Below are 21388 nucleotides of genomic sequence, written 5' to 3' on the forward strand. Positions count from 1 at the left end.
TTGTGAAAGTGGTACTCTATTCGTAGGGAATATTTATGTTTGGCTGTTCTGATGCCCTTTTGGAGGTTGGATCTGGCTGCGCTGTAGGCCTCGCAGTTACCTGATTTGAACGCTGCATCCTGGGCTTTCAGCAGCTGCCGAACCTCACTGGTCATCCAAGGTTTCTGGTTTGGAAAGGTGCGGATTGATTTTTTTGTTGTGACACTCCCAGTGCAAAAGTTAATATAGAACAGTATGGCACATGTCTGTTCATTAATGTCTATATGGGAGCCAGCCTGTGTTGTCAAAACAGTCCTGGAGTCCAGAGTCTGCTCCTTCTGGCCAGACAGTGATTGTCTCTACTACTGGCTTTATCCGTTTTATGAGGGGTTTGTAGGCTGGGACCAGGAACAGGTAGAGGTGGTCAGACTGCCCCAGGTGGGGACAGGGAGTAGCTTTGTATGAGTCCTTAATGTTTGTATAGAGATGGTCTAGGGTGTTTTGTCCCCTAGTGGGGCAGGAGACATGCTGATGGAATTTGGGCAATACAGCCCTGAGGTTAGCCTGATTAAAATCATCACTTATGATAAAGGCATTGTCTGGGTGTTTGGTCTGTTGTCTGCTGATGGCACATTGTCGCTGTTTAAGTGCTACCTTAGCATTAGCATGTGGGGGGATGTATACAGCTGCAATGGTAATGGCCGTTAGCTCCCTAGGCAGGTAAAAAGGCCTGCACCGAATCATAAGGAGCTCGAGATCAGCAGAGCAATGCCTTTCAACGACGTTTATATGGTTGCACCAAGAGCTTTTGACATAAATACTCAAACCTCTGGCTCTTGCCGGAGTCCGCTCTCCTGTCGGCACGGAAGGCTGTGCAGCCCGCTAGCTCGACTGCCAAGTCGGCTATGTTGCTGTTGAGCCAAGTCGCTGTAAACATCAGCAGACGGCAGTTCTCCAGCCTTTTCTGGGAGGCTAGCCTGAGTCTTAGCTCACCCATTTTGTTAGCTAACGATTGGACATTAGCCATGAAGATACTGGGGAAGGAAACTTTGAAGGGAGCGCTACTTAGCTTAGTATGTAGCCCGCCTAGTTTCCCCCTCTTCTGTTTACATTGCCGATGGGAGCAGCATTTCCACTACGAGACCGGTGCGCAGATAATGTCGATGGGGTAATTGTCCGTGTTGGTAGAGGGAAGTGAGTAGTCCGTTCTGAGGTTTAAAAGTTTCTGACGGCTGTAGAAGAGTGCATGACATACACTTGTAAATAAACTTATACTAACATGGAAATAACACAGAAAACATAGCACTGAACAGGGAGCCGCAGTAGCCACTGCATCCAGCGCGCCGCCATCTTGGTCAGATCTACCCCATTCCCTGTTTATGAGCCCACACTTGAACTATGCATCTTAGAGAGGAGGAGTCTATGAAAGGGTAGAGCATTATGTTATCAAGATACTGAATTGCAGTTATATGGGTCACATTTATCTATTTGTGGTGTGGCCCTATGGCAGTGGTATTCTGTCATGTACCATGGAGAGCCATGAGTATGCAGGTTTTCTTTCCAATCCAACACTACACTAGCTGATCTTACTGATTAACACATCCTCAACCAGACTAGTTAGTGAAATCGCATGGTGTAGTATCGGATTGAAAAGAAAACCTGAATATACTTGGGTCTCATTGGCATATGGTTGAATATCACTGCCTTATGGCAATGTCAGTTACAGTCAACATTTAGCAGCCATGGTCTTGATGGTTCAGAACTGGAGGAACGCTGGATGAACCAAAAATAATTTGCCTTATTCACCATACCGCAGACACGGAAGTGCCATAGTCTCTGGTATTTCGAATCCCCGTGTTACCGCCAGCTTGGTCAGGCCTCTACAGACACAATAGGCCGTGTCTGTGGGTGGGAAGTTGGATGTGGGTATGATTCCTGGTCGGTCACTAGTGTCTGGTCTGGTCGGTCGGGGCACCTGTTCTATGGGGGGAATAGCGTGATCCTCCCACGCGCTACGTCCCCCTGGTGAAACTTCTCACTGTCAGATGAAAAGAAGCGGCTGGCAACTCCACATGTGTCAGAGGAGGCATGTGGTAGTCTGCAGCCCTCCCCGGATTGGCAGAGGGGGTGGAGCAGTGACCGGGACGGCTCAGAAGAGTAGGGTAATTAGCCGGCTACAATTGGGGGGGAAAAGGGGGGGGGGCAACTCTGCTATAAAAATACAGTTTCAAGAGTAGGATTAATTACAGTCACAGCCAGAAATCATCTCAGTAGCAACCATAAAACATTTCCCATGACTAAGCTATGTTTTCTTACCATTGCTTTATGAATGAAAGTTAATCAGCAGAGCAGCCATTTACCTTCATTCATTTTATATCATGAAAATGGCGACGGTTAAACACATTTGAAGTCATTTAATTAGGGCTTTGAAATTATGATAGCCTGATCTATGACATTTCATGTCAGACTTGATCGCATCTGTGCAAGGTTCCGCCTAGGAGGCTGTACATCCACAGACTGACGGGCAAAACGTTCTTGTCAGGTAGATTTTTTTTAGCTTGGGCACTGCATAGCAAAAATTTTTTTTTTGTTTTTTTCATATTTCCCATTCAATCAACTTGGATTCTTATAATGGCAGTAAAAACACTTTTAGGAGAGAATTAATGTTCTTCAGTGATATAAATAATCATATGAGTAAATGCAGCATATATACACTCACCGGCCACTTTATTAGGCACACCTGTCCAACTGCTCGTCAACGCAAATTTCTAATCAGCCAATCACATGGCAGCAACTCAATGCATTTAGGCATGTAGACATGGTCAAGACGATCTGCTGCAGTTCAAACCGAGCATCAGAATGGGGAAGAAAGGTGATTTAAGTGACTTTGAACGTGGCATGGTTGTTGGTGCCAGACGGGCTGGTCTGAGTATTTCAGAAACTTCTGATCTACTGGGATTTTCACGCACAACCGTCTCTAGGGTTTACAGAGAGTGGTCCGAAAAAGAGAAAATATCCAGTGAGCGGCAGTTCTGTGGGCGAAAATGCCTTGTTGATGCCAGAGGTCAGAGGAGAATGGCCAGACTGGTTCGAGCTGATAGAAAGGCAACAGTAACTCAAATAACCACTCATTACAACCGAGGTATGCAGAAGAGCATCTCTGAACGCACAACACGTCGAACCTTGAGGCAGATGGGTTACAGCAGCAGAAGACCACACCGGGTGCCACTCCTGTCAGCTAAGAACAGGAAACTGAGGCTACAATTCGCACAGGCTCACCAAAATTGGACAATAGAAGATTGGAAAACGTTGCCTGGTCTGATGAGTCTCGATTTCTGCTGCGACATTCGGATGGTAGGGTCAGAATTTGGCGTCAACAACATGAAAGCATGGATCCATCCTGCCTTGTATCAACGGTTCCTTGGCACACTTTGGGCCCCTTAGTACCAATTGAGCATCATGTCAATGCCACAGCCTACCTGAGTATTGATGCTGACCATGTCCATCCCTTTATGACCACAGTGTTCCCATCTTCTGATGGCTACTTCCAGCAGGATAACGCGCCATGTCATAAAGCTCGAATCATCTCAGACTGGTTTCTTGAACATTACAATGAGTTCACTGTACTCAAATGGCCTCCACAGTCACCAGATCTCAATCCAATAGAGCACCTTTGGGATGTGGTGGACCGGGAGATTCGCATCATGGATGTACAGCCGACAAATCTGCAGCAACTGCGTGATGCTATCATGTCAATATGGACCAAACTCTCTGAGGAATGTTTCCAGTACCTTGTTGAATCTATGCCACGAAGGATTAAGGCAGTTCTGAAGGCAAAAGGGGTTCCAACCCGGTACTAGCAAGGTGTACCTAATAAAGTGGCCAGTGAGTGTGTATATATATATATATATATATATATATATATATATATATATATATATATATATAATCAATAAATTGTGAAATAATTCAATAATACTAATTTTCACAACTTTATTTATTTAACTTAATTTTAACTTCCTACTAACAGGTTTTATTTCATGTTGTGATCATCTATAAGTCAACACAAGTGGGTCCGGGTCAGGCAAGATAATTGGTTGCCCTTACATCCAGGTCCCAGCAACAGCACACCAGATATGATCATCAGATGGCCTGCATTCTTTTCACATTGTAGCCTGACAAAGAATTATGTGACAGCATAGCTGAAGGCGAGGGGTCCATTTTTGAGCCACCCAGAGAGGCTGTCAGCTGTGTGGGTGGTATGCGTTTGCCTCAGCCTCAAAGGCGATTGCAACACCAGACTGTTGCTGCCAAAGGTGGCACCGGTCCAAAAGTTTATCAGACTAGTTTAGCTGTCACTAATGCTGTAGTTCAGTTTGCCCAAGGCCACGAACCTCAAGACCCTCCCAGAAAGTGGTAGCACAGGATAAGCCTGTCACTGAATAGGTTCAAACCCACGTGCTGATTGACAAGTGACCACATTAAATAAAAATGTCTCCATAATGAAAAATGATGCCATGAAATAGATAAAGGAAAAGAATAAAAAGGTGGGTACTTCCTTGCTATGTGAAAGAGAAACGTATGAAAATAAAAGTAGGGGGTGTCCGGGTAGTGTAGCAGACTGTTCCGTTGCCTGCCAACACAGGGATCGCCAGTTCGAATCCGCATGTTACCTCCGGCTTGGTCGGGCGTCCCTATAGACACAATTGGCCATGTCTGTGGGTGGGAAGCTTGTTGTGGGAATGTGCCCTGGTCGCTGCACGAGCGCCTCCTCTGGTCAGTCGGGGGGGGGGGGGGGACTGGGGGAAATAATGTCATCCTCCCATGCGCTATGTCCGCTGGCAAAACTCCTCACTGTCAGGTGAAAAGAAGCGGCTGGAGACTCCACACGTATTGGAGGAGGCATGTGGTAGTCTGCAGCCCTCCGCGGATCGGCAGATGGGGTGGAGCAACAACCAGGACAGCTAAGAAGAGTGGGGTAATTGGCCGGGTGCAATTGGGGAGAAAAATGAGGAACAATTATAAATAAAAAAGAAAGAAAATAAAAAGTATTTTTGAAATAAAATTAAAAGAAAATTTTCAAAAAAAAATAATTTGAAATTAAAATGAGTTTAAAAGTAATTTTCTGAAAATTAGTATGATGACATAATATTTAACAGGGAGTTAAGTATTGTTTAAGCCAGGGGTCGGGAACCTTTTTCACTGGGAGAGCCATAAAAGCCAAATATTTCTAAATATATTTCATTGAGAGCCATATAGTATTTTTAACGTATAATAAATTAAATATGTCTTACTTTTAATGCGACTTCTGGTGCTGCATGGTTTTGCTGATGGCCTTGTAGTCTGGTTCATACGTGGTGAGGTTGAGCTTCATGCAGGCGTTGAGGCTTCCATCAGTTAAACGTGAGCGTAGGTTGGTCTTAATGTTCCTCATATGCGAGAATGACTGCTCACATGCATATGTAGAGCCAAACATGGTCAATACGGCAATACTAACACGCTGCATTGTGTGGTATGTCACAGGAAGCTCGTTCCAAGTTTTAAGAATCAGCTGGTCTTCAGGTTGAAGATTTTTAATTTCTGTCCACTTGTGTTCCCTCGCCAGCTCTGCTCGCTGTCGCGCAAGACTTTCCAACTCTCCATTAAGTGACTTGAACTTACTCATCCACATGTCTGATGCCTTCAGGTCAGCAACTTCCAGCTCAAAGTCTCCGATAGAGACCCCGGGGATGCATGTCAGGTCGATTTTGTCCACTGCACACTCATGTGGATGAGTGATGAACTTGAAAAGACCAGTGCGCACACGAAATTCTCCAAAACTTGCTTTGAATGACTGCAGGAGATTGAACGTAAAGCCAGCTAGCTGCTGGAGATCCAGATGTTGAGTGGAGTCACTTGCTAAGCATGCATCTCTAAATTGTTGCAGTCTTTCAAAGTGCAGAAGACGACCTGTTTCAATGTCCCTGAGAAAGACTTCCAGCTTGCTTTCAAATGCAAACACTGCTTGTTGAAGGGATGAGATTGTATTTCCAATACCTTGCATTTTCACATTGAGCTGGTTCAGATGGCCAGTTATGTCCACGAGATAGTGAAACTGCAGGAGCCAGTCAGTGTTGTCTAGCTCAGGATGCTTGACGCCTTTCATTTCAAGAAAAGTCCGGATTTCACTCAGGCAAGCTGCAAAACGGCTGAGCACCTTCCCCCTTGACAACCAATGCACGTTGCTGTGTAAAAGCAGACCGGGATAATGATTCCCAACTTCTTCTAACAGAGCTTTAAACTGGCGATCATTTAAAGCTCGGGCAACAGTAAAGTTGACCACTCGAATGACCAGAGACATCACCTCGCCAAGCTCCTGGCCACACGTCTGAGCGCAAAGCGCCTCCTGGTGCAGGATGCAATGAAAACTTAGGATGGCTCTCTTTTCATGTTCACGGAGAAGCGCTACAAATCCTTTGTTCTTCCCCAACATACAGGGTGCACCATCAGTACAGACAGAAATAAGTTTATCCATCGGTAGTTTTTTTTCTTTAGCAAACTCCATGAAAGACATGAATAAATCCTCTCCTCTTGTTGTCCCTTTCATTGGCAAAACAGCCAAGCTTTCCTCACGCAGTGTGTCACCTGCAGCATACCTGGCAATGATACTGCACTGAGATAGATGGCTAACGTCTGTTGACTCATCTAACGCGAGAGAAAAGTATGTCCCGGCGTTTATGTCCTTAATTTGTGTTTCCTCGACTTGATTTGCCATCATGATGCTACGATCGTGCACAGTTCTTGCTGACAGGGGCATGTCTTTTATTCGTTTGATTATCTTGTCTTTATTTGGGAAGTCATCAAACAGTTCATTGGCCACATCAAGCATGAATGTTTTGGCATACTCGCCATCTGTGAATGACTTTCCATTCCTTACTATTGCCAAAGCCCCCGCAAAGCTAGCGGAATTCCCGTCCCCTTGCTTGGTCCACACACGTAGTTGCTGCTGACTCGTCTGCACTCTCCGCTGTAGCTCCTCGCATGCCCTTTTCCTGCTGTCCCCCGCTGGATATTTCGATGCAAATGAAGCATGGTGCGTATCGAAGTGCCGCTTTATATTTGACCGTTTCATCGATGCAATTTTATCATTGCATGTTAGACATACCGCAGATCCTGCTCTCTCCACAAATGCAAATTCCTCTGTCCACGCAGCCTGGAATGCACGGTAATCATCGTCTTTTTTTCTTTTCGCCATCTTTTCCGTTACAAGGGTTGAAGCGGATAAACTAGTTGGCTATCTGATAAAATTGATTTCTTCACCTTTACAATGACCCGGACATGCTCGCGAGCCATTGGTTCCCGACCCGACCCACGGGTGACCCGTGACCCGTGAAATTTATCTTCAAAACTAATTTCTGTTTACTTTAAAAGGACACAGTATTATTAAGAAATATCACAAGTATTTTAAAATCAGTTCCAAACTGATTTTTTTGAAAGAAAAATAATTTTCAACTCAAAATTGTCTGGGAGCCATATGCCGTCACCGGAAGAGCCATATATGGCTCGCGAGCCATAGGTTCCCGACCGCTGGTTTAAGCAGAAAATTATGTTTGTTTGACTCATATTTGTCAGCTTTGCATTGTTGTTTGTCACAACTGTTGAAGGTAAATTTACTTTGCTGTTTTTAAAAGGAAAATGGTCCGCATTTTATCAAAGGCTGATCTGGGTGTTATTACATTTCTATTTTGAGGTTTGTGACGCAACTAGTCGGTGTCAGTATTATAGGTGGCTTTAATCCATAAGGATATCCGTCTTCATAAAGCAATAATTGACACGACAAACCCACATTGTCAAACAAGACTCACTATTTAATCCTGCTAGGCTTGTTGACCAGGCCATTCAATTCAAATGAAACGTTGGTCAGTTAATATTGACTTTAGCAGGCGGTGCCATTTGGGCTACGCCAGTGTGTATCAGCTTGTCCTTGCTAAGTACATAACCAGAGAATCAGTTACCCTACAACACAAAGACTTGCTCTGATTAAGTAGTCCTCACAGGTGAAAATAACTTCATTTGAGATTGCAGCAACTTGTGTTGTCTTTAAAAATAGAAACAAATTGGGCATCCAGATAGCATAGTGGTCTATTCTGTTGCCTACCAACACGGAGATCGCTGGTTCGAATCCCCATGTTACCTTAGGCTTGACCGGGTGTCCCTACAGACACAATTGGCCATGTCTGCGAGTGGGAAGCTAGATGTGTGTATGTGTCATGGTCCACTAGCGCCTCCTCTGGTCGGTCGGGGCACCTGTTCAGGGGGGAAGGGGAGATGGGGGGAAAGCCTGATCGTCCCACGCACTATGTCCCCCTGGTGAAACTCCTCACTGTCAGGTAAAAAGAAGCAGCTGGCGACTCCACATGTATCAGAGGAGGCATGTGGTAGTCTGCAGCCCTCCGCGGATCGGCAGTGGGGGTGGAGCAGTGACCGGGATGGCTCGGAAGAGTGTGGCCAGATACAGTTGGGAAGAAAAGGGGGAGGAACCCTAGAATTGTGTGATAGAGGCTGATTTCTTGAGATAATATTGGATTGTGCAATTGAATGACTGCATGTGATGTGGACGTTTCAATCCTGTAATTTTGAATTATTTTTCAAAACATATTCTAAATAGACTCTGCATCTGGTGTCATTATTTCATAATTTGGTAGTCCAGCTGCATTACTACATTCTTTCAAAATAAGAGACTTTTAAAAGCCTACCACCTTTGTGGTGTATACTATATTGCCTTTATACAGATTCAGTATGTATTTATATCACTCCTCGGTACTGCTGAACCTGCCTTATTGGGTAATTGGCTGGGGCACAATTGGGGGGGGGAAAGGGGGGGGGTCAGCACCCGTTTCTTCGGGAGATTTCTACATTAAAGTGCGGCAATAAAAAGGGAGCACCGTGAGGCGCAGAGTTATGTTGAAGGAGACTGGAGTAATGGAGGAGAGAATGAACGAGACGGCCGATTGAATCTTGAATCTTGAATCTCTGAGGAGACAGACTAAATTACAGACTTCCTCTGGAAAGTCGTGATTGAGTGATCTGTGATCAATTAGCAGAGCTGCTTGTGTTTGGATGACCTTCCACTGTAACCCATGCCTGCTCTGCGTCGTCAGCCTGACGGGGACTTTGACAGGTGCTGGAAACTGCCCGAGAAAATCCATGGAACCAAATGCGCTGGTTGCCAATTCCCCCCCTCTCTAGAGACAAAACAATAGATTGCAGACCGTTCATCTTATTTTCCATTCCATTCATTCTTACTTTTGTATAGAAGGAGAAAAAAAAACTACCATCAGCGGGATATTGAGCAGAGTAAAAAATGAACTGAAACGTGAAATCAGTTACTTTCCATTGGCAAAGTTGTGTATTGGTGTCAGCCTTTAGAAAACTGTATGCGGTAATGGGAAGTCACCAGGAACAGTTCAAGCCTGGTTTGTATTCATTGAGAACACATATCCTTGTGTTACATAACACATTCATGACCACCTCAGAACGGGGACAATCAGACAGAGAGTGTCTGATTTATGACTTCTTTTCTCTGTCAACTCTTGATTTGATTGTCATTTAAGTATTCTGATTTATTTTATTTTTATACAGCAGTAATACTGCTGAAATATTTAAAGTCAGCGAACTCGCTATTTGTTGGGGATGGCGGTGCCAACATCCAAACTGTGCCTTTTATCATCCAGGCTTTGTCAATAAAGTTAAACCTTAGCCTAGCTGAAACCAAGCTAATCTTTTTTTTTTTTGGCGCTGAAAGAAAAAATTAATAATTGCTGGAATTAATGGCCCTGTGATGGACTGGCAGCCTGTCCAGGGTGTCTCCCCGCCTGCCGCCCAATGACTGCAGGGATAGGCTCCAGCATGCCCACGACCCTGAGAGCAGGATAAGCGGTTTGGACAATGGATGGATGGATGGACGGAGGGATGGATGGATGGATGGATGGATGGATGGATGGATGGAAGGATTCAATGGCAGTGTTGGGTCAGAATCTCTTATCTTTTACACACTAAAGTAAAAAAGTCTGCTATTATTTTTGTATCAACCAGTTTACTGCAGGCAGCACCCCCCCCCACACACACACACATGTGCAACATATGTGTCTGCAATTAAAATAAATGCACAATGAAAAATTACTCATGGTATTTACTTTTTATTGGAAATCCACTTGCCCTGTCAGTTGTATTTTATAAAACGTTTATCATCATTGTGTGTGTGTGTGTGTGTTTGTGTGTGTGTGTGTGTGTGTGTGTGTGTGTGTGTGTGTGTGTGTGTGTGTGTGTGTGTGCGCGTTGTGCTCCGTAGGCACTGGGAGGCCATAAAGAAGTGGGATGAGGCCATTCAGCTCACTCCAGACAATGCAGTACTGTACGAGATGAAGTCTCAGGTATATTGCTCTTCAACACTGTCCAACTTATACTATTCCTGCTCCCCTTCCTTTCATCCCTAAAAATATAATTACACTGAGCTCAAACCTTAGAATCATGAATCATAACGTCTCATGTTTTTCATTTTTCTTGTTGCAGTAAAAAGTGTGATGAAAATCTGAATAGATGTCATCCAAAAACTGCCTTTAGTGTTTTTATATGTTTGATGTTGGGACTTTGTGTGGGAATTTCTGTGTCAGGGTTTTTTTTTGTTTGTTTTTTGTTTTGTAGTTGGAATGCTCCCTGGAAAGCATAGCCAGCATAGATCAGTCACTTGTGGCAACATGTTTTGAGAGACCGATGTTTGCAGCTGGAGATTTCAAAGATAAACCCTTATCTGAAGCTGTAAGTGAAAAAAGGGATTATAGTCCTTGCCTTTTGGCAATGTAAATGAGCACCAGCAATTTTTGGTATGTACTGTGACCATGATGTGTATGTGTGTGCATGTCCTCATCCTTGCTGTTTGTGTTGTGTGTCCATGTGATGGTGCATCAGCCATCATGGTCACCAGAACCCCCTTTTGTGTAGCCACTCTGGTGCTTTTAAGTGAGATGGCTGTTGTCATTATGGCCTTAGAGAAAAACCACATGAAATTCCCATGTTTTCCACATGTATCCCTATGTGGAAAACATGTTACCACACGGTGGCACAGTGGTTAGCGCGGTTGCTTCACAGCAAGAAGGTCCTAGGTTCGAGACCTGGGGTAGTCCAATCTTGGGGGTCATCCCGGGTCATCCTCTGTGTAGTTTGGATGTTCTCTCCATGTGCTCTGATTTTCTCTCACATTCCAAAGACCTGTAGGTCAGGTGAATTGGCTGTACTAAATTGTACCTAGGTGTGTGTGTGTGTGTGTGTGTGTGTGTGTGTGTGTGTGTGTGTGTGTGTGTGTGTGTGTGTGTGTGTGCGCCTTGTGATGGCCTGGTGGCCTGTCCAGGGTGTCTCCCCGCCTGCTGCCCAATTACTGGTGGGCTAGGCTCCAGCATCCCCGTGACCCTGAGAGCAGGATAAGCGGTCTGGATAATGGATGTATGGAAGTTATCACATGTTGCAACATGTGTAAATCATGTTGCCACATGTAACATGTGGTGCCATGTGGAACACATGTGGAGAACATGTTACCACAGTTTATTGCATGTGAAACACATGGAAAACATGTTTCCACATGTTGCAACATGTAACATGTGAAACACATGGAAAACATTTTACCACATGTTACAACATGTGGGGCAGACATGCACAACATGTTACAACATGTGGAAAACATGTTACCACATTACATCCTATGGAGCACACATGGAAATCATAATACTACATGTTGTAACATATCACAAATATTGCACATTGATTTCACTGTAACATTTTCAACAAGTGCAGTAACGTGAGTGCTGACAAACACAGGTTCAACAGTACTGAGAAGTGATATCAATACATATTGAATCTATATAAAGGCAATACATACACCACAAAAGGTGGTAGGCTTTTAAAAGATTCTTATTTTGACAGAATGTACTAATGCAGCTGAACTACCAAATTATGAAATAATGATATCACATGTAGAGTCTTTAGAGTATGTTTTGAAAAATAATTTAAAATTACAGGATTGAAATGTCCACCCTAGGGTGTCTGGGCTCAGCCGTAGAGATAGGGTGAGGAGCTCGGATATCCGGAGGGAGCTTGGAGTAGAGCTGCTGCTCCTTTGTGTCAAAAGGAGCCAGTTGAGGTGATTTGGGCATCTGATTAGGATGCCTCCTGGGTTCTTTCCTTTGGAGGTTTACCGGGCACTGCCAACTGGGAGGAGACCCCGGGGTAGACCCAGGACTCACTGGAGGGACTACATGTCCAGTCTGGCCTGGGAACGCCTTGGGATCCCCCAAGAGGAGTGGAGGGCGTTGCTGGGGAGGAGGACGTCTGGAGTGCCCTACTTAGCTTGCTGCCACCGCAACCCTACCCCAGAGAAGCGGTTGAAGATGAATGAATGAACGAAACGTCCATATAACAAGCAGTCATTCAATTGCACAATCTAATATTACCTCAAGAAATCAACCTCTATCACACAATTCCATACATTTTTTTGGGAGGGGAGATTTTTTCCCCCCTTATTCTACCCAATTTTATTCGGCCAATTAGCCCACTGTTCTGAGCAGTCCTGGTCACTGCTCTACCCTCTCTGCTGATCCGGGAAGGGCTGCAGACTACCACATGCCTCCTCTGATACATGTGGAATCGTCATCTGGTGTTCACCTGACAGTGAGGAGTTTCGCCAGGGGGGCGTAGTGCATGGGAGGATAACGCTATTCCCCCCAGTACCCCCCCCCCGAACAAGCGCCCTGACCAACCAGAGGAGGCACTAGTGCAGCGACCAAGACACGTACCCATATCCGGCTTCCCACCCTCAGACATGGACAATTGTGTCTGTACGGACATCCGACCAAACCGGCGGTAACATGGGGATTCCAACCAGCAATCCTCATGTTGATAGGCAACAGAGTAGACTGCCACGCCACCCGGACACCCTCAATTCCATAATTTTTTTAAAGCGTATTTATACTCATTCTCTCTACTACCACTTTTGGCTGCTCCCGTTAGGGGTCGCCACAGCAGATCATCCTTTTCCATCTCTTCCTGTCCTCTGCATCTTCCTCTGAAGGACAGCTCAGGTTGGACGGTTTGGAGACAAACGAAGAGAGGCAAGATTGAGATGGTTTGGACATGTGTGAAGGAGAGATGCTGGGTATATTGAGAGAAGGATGCTGAATATAGAGCTGCCAGGGAAGAGGAAAAGAGGAAGGCCAAAGAGGAGGTTTATGGATGTATTGAGGGAGGACATGCAGGGGGCTGGCTTGACAGAGGAAGATGCAGAGGACAGGAAGAGATGGAAACGGATGATCTGCTGTGGCGACCCCTAATGGGAGCAGCCGAAAGTAGTAGTAGTAGAGACTTATATTGTTCTGCTGTACGGCTTGACCACATGTCCGTGGTAGTAGCGAAAAACTCCGCTGTGACACTCTGCCTGCATGTTTTTTTTGGTTTTTTTTAATAAATTTATTTCTGATTTTTCCCTTTTTCTCCCAATTTAGTGGCCAATCAATCTCTATTTTATTTCAAATACCCACCCTCGTACTACATGCATTCGCCAACTGCATCTCTCCGGCCGGCAGTCTCGAAGGAGACGCCTCGCCACTTTCGTGACAAGGCGAATCCAGGCCGAACCACTGCTTTTTCCGACACACACAGAGACGCGTTCATGTGACGAACACAAGCCGACTCTGCCCCCCGCCTGAAGAAAACGTTGCCAATTATTGCTGCTTCATCGAGTCCGGCCATAGTCGGATCTGACGAGATCGGGGCGTGAACCCCGGTTCCCAGTGGGCAACCTCATCGACACAAAGCGGATGCTTAGACCGCTACACCACCGCAGACCCCTACCTGCATATTTTATATAGCTCTGATATGGCAACCTGGCTAAAATAGGTGCGGGATGGCATGCTGTGCCGTTTCTCCGGTGTCTTTACCCAAAGCTGTAAACTTGGCCTTGGTCACCATGTTGAGGGGTGTCGTATCTTTCCCTATGAACTCCACTATCTCTGGATTAATTTCGTGGTGCCGTTGTGAATCTTGTTAATATGGAGATTTGCTCTCGAACATTTCGATCAGTGATCCCTGCCAGGTGGTATTCGGCCTACTTGACATACCGGTGGTCGGGTTTTTAGCAATGCAATTGTCATACATGGCCATGTGATGCTTTCTTAAATGCTGGAACAGATTTGTAGCATTGCCCTGTGTTGTAGCTACGGTAGCAAGGTGCAGCATCTACTTTGCTAAATCCAAATCGGTCCAGACAACCGACGTACTACGCCTCTTTGATACTAAAGTCACCTCTTCAGTGTTCGGTCCCGCTCAGGCCATTTTCCCAAGATAGTGACGTTACTGATAGAATCAAAGCGTAGCGTGGCAAGTTGTTTTCTTCATTACCACTCTCACTCGCAAGTCATGTGAGCGAAGGGTAATAAGCGTGTGTATGTGAAACCCACATGGCCAGGTGTTTCTGATTGGTTGGATTGTGTAACATAAAAAGGCCAACTTTTTTTTTTTTAACTCGCAGCCTTTGTGATTTGAAAATTCTGTTCTATTACATTGTGATGTCAGTTTGTTATATTGTACACATGCCCATTTGGAGGTACACGTATTTACATGGGTTTCATGTGAAGTTACAGGTTTGCATGGGGTGCACATAACATGGGTTTTACATTGTTTTTACATATGTTGTTGATCACATTATGAGATACTGGATTTTTTTTCACAACTTTTTTTATTGAAATTTTACAATCAAAATATTGTACATACATATGTAAAGTCAATGTTTATATTTACATAGAACCCCCCCTCCAGAAAAAAAACAGCAACCAAAATTCAACATAGAAAAAAAAGACAAAAAACAAAAAACAAAAACAGATATATAGCCTGGCCACCTATCCAATTAGAGAAAACACAGATTGTATACTCAAGACAAATAAACAATATTATAAAATGAAGTTATAGATTATACAGAAAAAAAATTTAATGGTGAAAATATAGTTAAGTGATACACCCATATCACCACACATGTAAATAGATTGCCCCAAGTTTATGGGGTGTCAAGTGACTGCAGTTCCTTAACAATTTTAAAGAAAGGACCCCATGTTTTGTAAAATCTGGTTGTTGAACCCTTTGTGACACATCTTATTTTCTACATCTTAATAAAATAAAAATGTCCTTGAGCCACATAGAGTGAGATGGAGGAGTGGGTGATTTCCACTGTAATAAAATGCCAGCAGCTGTTAAAGCTGTTGGCCTGATTGGGATCTCAACACTATTGGAAATTGTTATAAAATTTCTGACCAAAAACTGAATAGGGAAGGACAGGACCAAAACATGTGACTGTATGTGGCCGGAGCCTGATGGCATCTGTCACAGATGGGATCAATGTTATCATAAATCTTAGCTAACCTAACTTTAGTTAAATGTGTATGGTGTGCAATTTTACATTGAATCAGTCCATGTCTGGCACAAATTGAAGAGAAGTGTACCTGCCGTAGAATTACCTCCCACTGGTCTCCTGTGATTTCTACTCCCAGGTCCTCCTCCCATCCCCTCTTAATATGTTGTAATGAAGAGAGGTGCAGCAAGGAAATCAGACCATAGATAGCAGATATAATCTCCTTTGTGCAAGGTGAGGGTCTTAAAAAGGGGTCAGTAGGAGTGGCATCTGGGAGATTGGGAAATTGACAACTAATATTACAGACAAAACTATGGATTTGCAAGTATCTAAAAATATGTGGTTTTAAAAGTGAATATTTCTTAGATAGTTGTTCGAATGACGCAAATATGTTTCCCATGTATAAATCTCTGAAAGTTCTGATACCCAGAGTAGACCAGTGGAAAAAAACCTCTATCCATCAGGGAGGGGGGCAAGACAGGGTTCGCTGCAACTGGAGCCCATAGAGAAAAGACTGTAAACCAAAATGTCATCTAAACTGGTTCCAGATCGTTAGTGATGATTTAACAATAATATTTTTAGAGTAAGAAGAAGAGAAGCTTAAAGGTGCATATGCAAGAGCTGTCAATGAGGCAGGACTAGAAGAAGAGGTTTCTAAACCCAACCATGCAGATGATGAAGGGGAGTATTCATACCGAGTCCAATACTGTAATACTCTTAAGTTGGCTGCCCAATAATAAAATCTAAATTTTGGCAAAGACAAGCTTCCCAAAGATTTTGGTCTTTTGTAATAAAGTTCTATGAAGCTTAGGCAGGGCTCCAAACTAACTTTTCCCCTGGTAGCAGTGGTGCTACCAACTTTCTCAGTTGGTTGCACCAGCACATAATTTGGTCACACCCTTTTTTCTGTCGGTAACACATGGTATTACTCAATGACCTTGCATGCTGATGAATAGTTGTGTTAATTTGCATACCACAGTGACTCGAAACTTGATATTTGCAAAAATACTTCAATCTGAACATGAAGTTGCTCTGCCACAAGCAGTGGCTGACAAAATACATCATCTTCTAACAGAATTTTAAAAGAAAACATATCAAAAATTTTATCAAACAAAAGCAAATATCAAGTCTCTTCCCCGCGTTATCGCCCACTTCACTCTCCCTCCCTTTCATGCTTGGCGTCTCTCTCCCTGTCTGCACCTGCACTCTCCCTGCAGCCATCAGTGTCTGAGTCAGGACTTCTCGGTTCCTCCCCGTCGTCTCCACAAGCCCCTCTCTCTGTCATCTCCACCAGCTCCCTCCTCTCTCTCATCTCTCTCCTGTCTCTCATCATTTCATTTTTTTAAATAATCAGCTATAGACCGCTTCATCTTTGGAACATGGGAACTGCTAACGTTAACACTATGGGGTTTTGTTTTGGATATTTCGAACATCCCATCAGCGCACACACACACATGCACATTGACGATGACACTGTTGTCAGGCAGATAATTGACTAAGAATGCAGGGGGAGAAGAAAAACGTAGCCTTTTACTTTTATTTCAACCACAGTGGCGTAGCAGTAGCCAGCCCGTGCAAGGCACACCAAAACACTGAGATAGTGATGTGAATGAATTGTGCACTCACACCAATGAGGCCATGTAATTTTTTGACTCGCACACTCTAAAAAAATGGTCACATATGCGACCATTTTGGTCATAGTCTGGTGCCCTGCGCCTTGGGACTTTTTTTGTTCCAGATGAACTCTGACACCAAGCTATCAGTTTTGCGAAAAAATGATTGCGTAAGAAAAATGGGTAAACACTGAAAAAGGTATGAGAATTTTGGTAGGGAGTTCATCTTTACTGAATTAACCCATGCAGATAGAGACAAGGACAATAATGATCAGCGTTCAAAGTCTTTATGCAGTTTGCTCAATAAAGGGGAACATTTTGATTTAAATAAGTTCTCAAATTTATCTGTGAAATGAATGCACAAGCTTCTACATTCAGAGGGAACAGCTCGCTTTTATCTAAGTTAAGTTTATAACCTGATATTCTACCATCCATCCATTCATCCATTATCCAGACCGCTTATCCTGCTCTCAGGGTCACGGGGATGCTGGAACCTATCCCAGCGGTCACTGGGCGGCAGACAAGGACACACCCTGGGCAGGGCGCCAAGCCAGGGCAGCTGAAATAGAAACAGAGATTAGATACACCCTGGACAGGCCGCCAGGCCAGGGCAGCTGAAATAGAAACAGAGAGATTAGATACATATAAAAGTAAATCATCTGCATAAAGGGAGGTCTTCTGTTCAATACCAACTCTGGTAACACCAGTTATAAGAGGGTTTGATCTAAGAGCAATGGCCAGTGGTTCAACTGCAATTGCAAATAGTAATGGGCTCAAATTGCAGCCTTGACGAGTAGAGCGAAAAAGAGGAAAGTAGTCAGAGTGGGTGTTGTTAGTTCTGACTGAGGCTGTGGGAGAGGTATAAAGCAATTTCCACAACTAATAAAAATTTTACCCAAGCCAAACTTTTCCAGAGTACATAAAAGATAGCCCCACTCAATCTCGTCAAAGGCCTTCTTTGCATCAAGTGAGATCACAGCCTCTGGCACTGGTGAAGCGGAGGGTCATACATGACAATGAGAAGCCAGCTAATATTGAAGGACTGTCTGTTTTGGATAAAACCAGTCTGGTCGGGAGAAATGATAGATGGTAATACAGATTCTAAACGCATCGCTAATAATTTGGAGAGAAGTTTCAAATCAGCTGACAGTAAACTTATTGGATGGTAACTCCCACATAAGAGAGGGTCTTTGTTATTTTTTAAGATTCGAGGGACTGAGGCCTGAGTAAGTGTATATGGCAATTTCAGAGAGTGGAAGGATTCATTATACATGTCAATAAGAATTGGTGCTAATTTATCGAAAGAACTTCCCGTAAAATTCAATTGTGTAGCCATCAGGACCTGGGCATTTACCTGCCTGCATAGTGTGAGCAGCCTTCTCAAGCTCCTTTATAGTGATAGGCTTGTCCAGTCTCACAGCTGAATCAGAGTCAACCTGAGGAATATCAAGCGAATCGAAAAAAACTGAAAAGCAGAGGGATCATTGGATTGCTGTGCAGATTAAGGAGAAGTATAAAACTGTTTAAATTGCTCATTAATTTGTTTGGGATCTGTGGTTATGCCTGTCGGAGTTTGAATTTGTGGGATTTGATGTGAAGCTGATGCTTGTCTTAATTGATGGGCTAATAGTTTATGTGCTTTGTCTCCATATTTGTAGTGAGTACATCTGGATTTGAACAATAATTCTTCAGTGTGGGTGGTAGAAAGAGCATCAAATTCTGCTTATAATAAAAGGCGTTCTTTATATAAATCTGGCGATGGAGCGACAGAGTAGACATCGTCGATCTGTGTAATCTGTTTGGTTAAATTAGCCAATCTCCTCCTTCTGATTTTGGTCTCATGAGCACAGTAAGAAATAATTTCTCCCCTTAGATAAGTCTTCAATGTCTCCCACAGGAGTGAAGCTGAAACCCCCACCCAGCAAATATGCCTCTTTGGGGCCCGTGTGGGGCCACTGCGGGCCCACTGTGGGCCCCGTTACCGGCATGAAATGCGGGGCATGTGTGGGCCCCAGTGGGCAGCCCACACTCAGTCCAGCGTGTGGGCTGAGTGTGGGCTGCCCACACTAAGCAGAGTGGGCCCTCAGTGGGACCCATTGTGGGCCTGCAGCATGCCCATAGTATGCCCACACTTTGGGCTTGGAGCAGTGGTCCCACATGGGCCCATATTGCCCATGTGTACCTGGTATGCTAGTGACATTTATTGATGGCCAGCTCAAACAAAAAAATGAAGAAAATATAAATTATACAAAGAAAGAATTTATTGAAAATTGGAAACAATTGGAATTGAAAAACAAAACTATATACCAAATTAAATGCTTTTATAAAACAGAACAACAAACATATACCACATTTGAACACAATAAGAACATTAAATCTAAAAAAAAAAACCCAAAATTGAATCTGTTCATTTTTTGCTCCTTCTGCTCCTTCCTCCGTCTCTATCCCTGGCATTTCTGAGCCACATTTTGATGGCAGCTTTCACCTCGGATGCTGTGGTCCGGCTGCTTTTTGTCACAGCATCTGAAGAAAACAACAATTAACAATAATTAACTATAATATGAAACAGCTGTGACAAACCAAAAAAGTTGAGACGATACTTATCTTGTTGGATGGGCAGTTTTAGTTAAGTATGGGATGGACCGGTTGTACCTTGGACAACTTGTTTACATTTTACTGTCATTTTTGCAGAGGTCTGACTATATGCAGAATTTGGCATGGGCGGTAAATAAAATGTTTGAGTACCGCTTGCCCTAAAGCAGTTGTAATCTTAAAACGTTTTAACTGTACTGTCAACAGGGGGTTGACCTCAAAGGTCAAAACTGCTGTGGGCCCCGCATGGGCTTACTGTGGGCAAGACCACAGTGGGTTGCCCACAGAAAACCCTCATGGAGGTCTCAAAGGGCAAAACTGCTGTGGGCCCCGCATGGTCTGATCCACATGGGGCCCATATGGGCTTACTGTGGGCAAGAGCACAGTTGGGCTTGCCCACAATAAGCCCACGTAGGGGCCTCAAAGGGCAAAACTACTGTGGGCCCCGCATGAGCTAACCACATGGGGCCCATGTGGGATTAGTGCGGGTTTACCCCTGCCCACATTGCCCCCCAGTAAACCCACACCTACCCACAGTGGCCCCGCACGGGCATGTTTGCTGGGCAGTGTCTTATTAACGCTCATAAAAAAGTAAGTTTGCCAGAAAATAAAAGCGACAAAATCTTCACTTGACAATATAGAAATATTCAAACGCCAGGGTTGTCGGGTGTTATCACATCCCCTACTTTCTGATCCCATTAGAACTGGAGCATGGTCTGATATAGCAATAGCATTATATGAACAGGACAATACTGATGGGATGAGCCGATTGTCAAGTAAAAAGTAATCAATACATGTGAAGGTATGATAAACGTGAGAAAAAAACGAGTACGTCCTACCAGATGGATTAAAAAAGTGCCAGGGATCTGTAAGCAAGAATTCTTCCATAAAAGATTGAATGGTTTTAGCTGAGGTTGAAGGTACTGCGTTTTTGGTTGATGAGCAATCCAAAGATGGATTAAGCCAACAATTGACCCCCACCCCCCCAAAAAAAGATAAGATGATGTGTGGACAGGTCGGGTATTGAGGAGAACACTGATCTAAAAAAAGCAACTATTGTCCCAGTTAGGGCCAAAGATATTAAGCAGAATCACTGGGGTACCATAAAGTGTCCCGGTTACAAACACAAATCTGCCATTTGGATCAGAAGAGACATCTAAGTAAATAAAATTAATTGAATTATGAATTAAAACTGCCACACCTCTAGATCTGCTCTGAAATGATGAGTGATACACTTGTCCGACCCACCTCCTCCGCCACCTGGTATGATCCAATACTTAAAGGTGGGTTTCCTGAAGAAAAGCAATATGAACTCCCAGATGTTGAAGATGCCCAAGAACTTTACTGCGTTTAATTGGCTGGTTTAAGCCTTTACAGTTCCCGCTGGAAAATTTTACTACTCCTCCAAACTGCTGTGAAACCTTAAGTTGGTTCATAAATTGGTGCTGGGTGTGAAATGAATAGTAACATTGTAAAAGGTGCCCTGAGAAAGATTTTAAATGCTGTGACCAGGCTATAGACACAACAATACAAACAACATCACACAAAATAAACTGTAAACATACCCGCCCCCCTCCCACCCCAGCTGATGCGTCCTCCCAAGCCAGACACGCGCATACCCCACTAACACTAATACACATTAACATACACCTGAAGTCATACCTCTTCTGGAGTTGAGTGACAAAATAAAAAAATAAAATAAGAAACCTGGCTTCAGAAAGTAGAAGTACTAACCCTGTATTTGCTCCACCCATGGACTAAACCAGCTGATTTCACT

At 43.9% G+C, this 21388-nt stretch overlaps 1 protein-coding gene across 2 annotated transcripts in view; it reads left to right on the plus strand.

Moving 5' to 3' along the window:
• The window catches only part of ttc33 (tetratricopeptide repeat domain 33), a 39586-nt gene that overhangs the window by 7045 nt on the left and 11153 nt on the right, over positions 1–21388 (plus strand). Inside the window, exons 3-4 of one of the 2 annotated variants that reach the window (XM_056291001.1) lie at positions 10310–10391; positions 10663–10776. In XM_056291001.1, coding sequence (XP_056146976.1) covers positions 10310–10391; positions 10663–10776 — 196 coding nt within the window. The remainder of the gene's footprint in view (positions 1–10309; positions 10392–10662; positions 10777–21388) is intronic. The other variant, XM_056291003.1, reaches the window with a different exon arrangement.

Source organism: Lampris incognitus, chromosome 12, assembly GCF_029633865.1.
Source record: "Lampris incognitus isolate fLamInc1 chromosome 12, fLamInc1.hap2, whole genome shotgun sequence".
Lineage (NCBI taxonomy): Eukaryota > Metazoa > Chordata > Actinopteri > Lampriformes > Lampridae > Lampris > Lampris incognitus.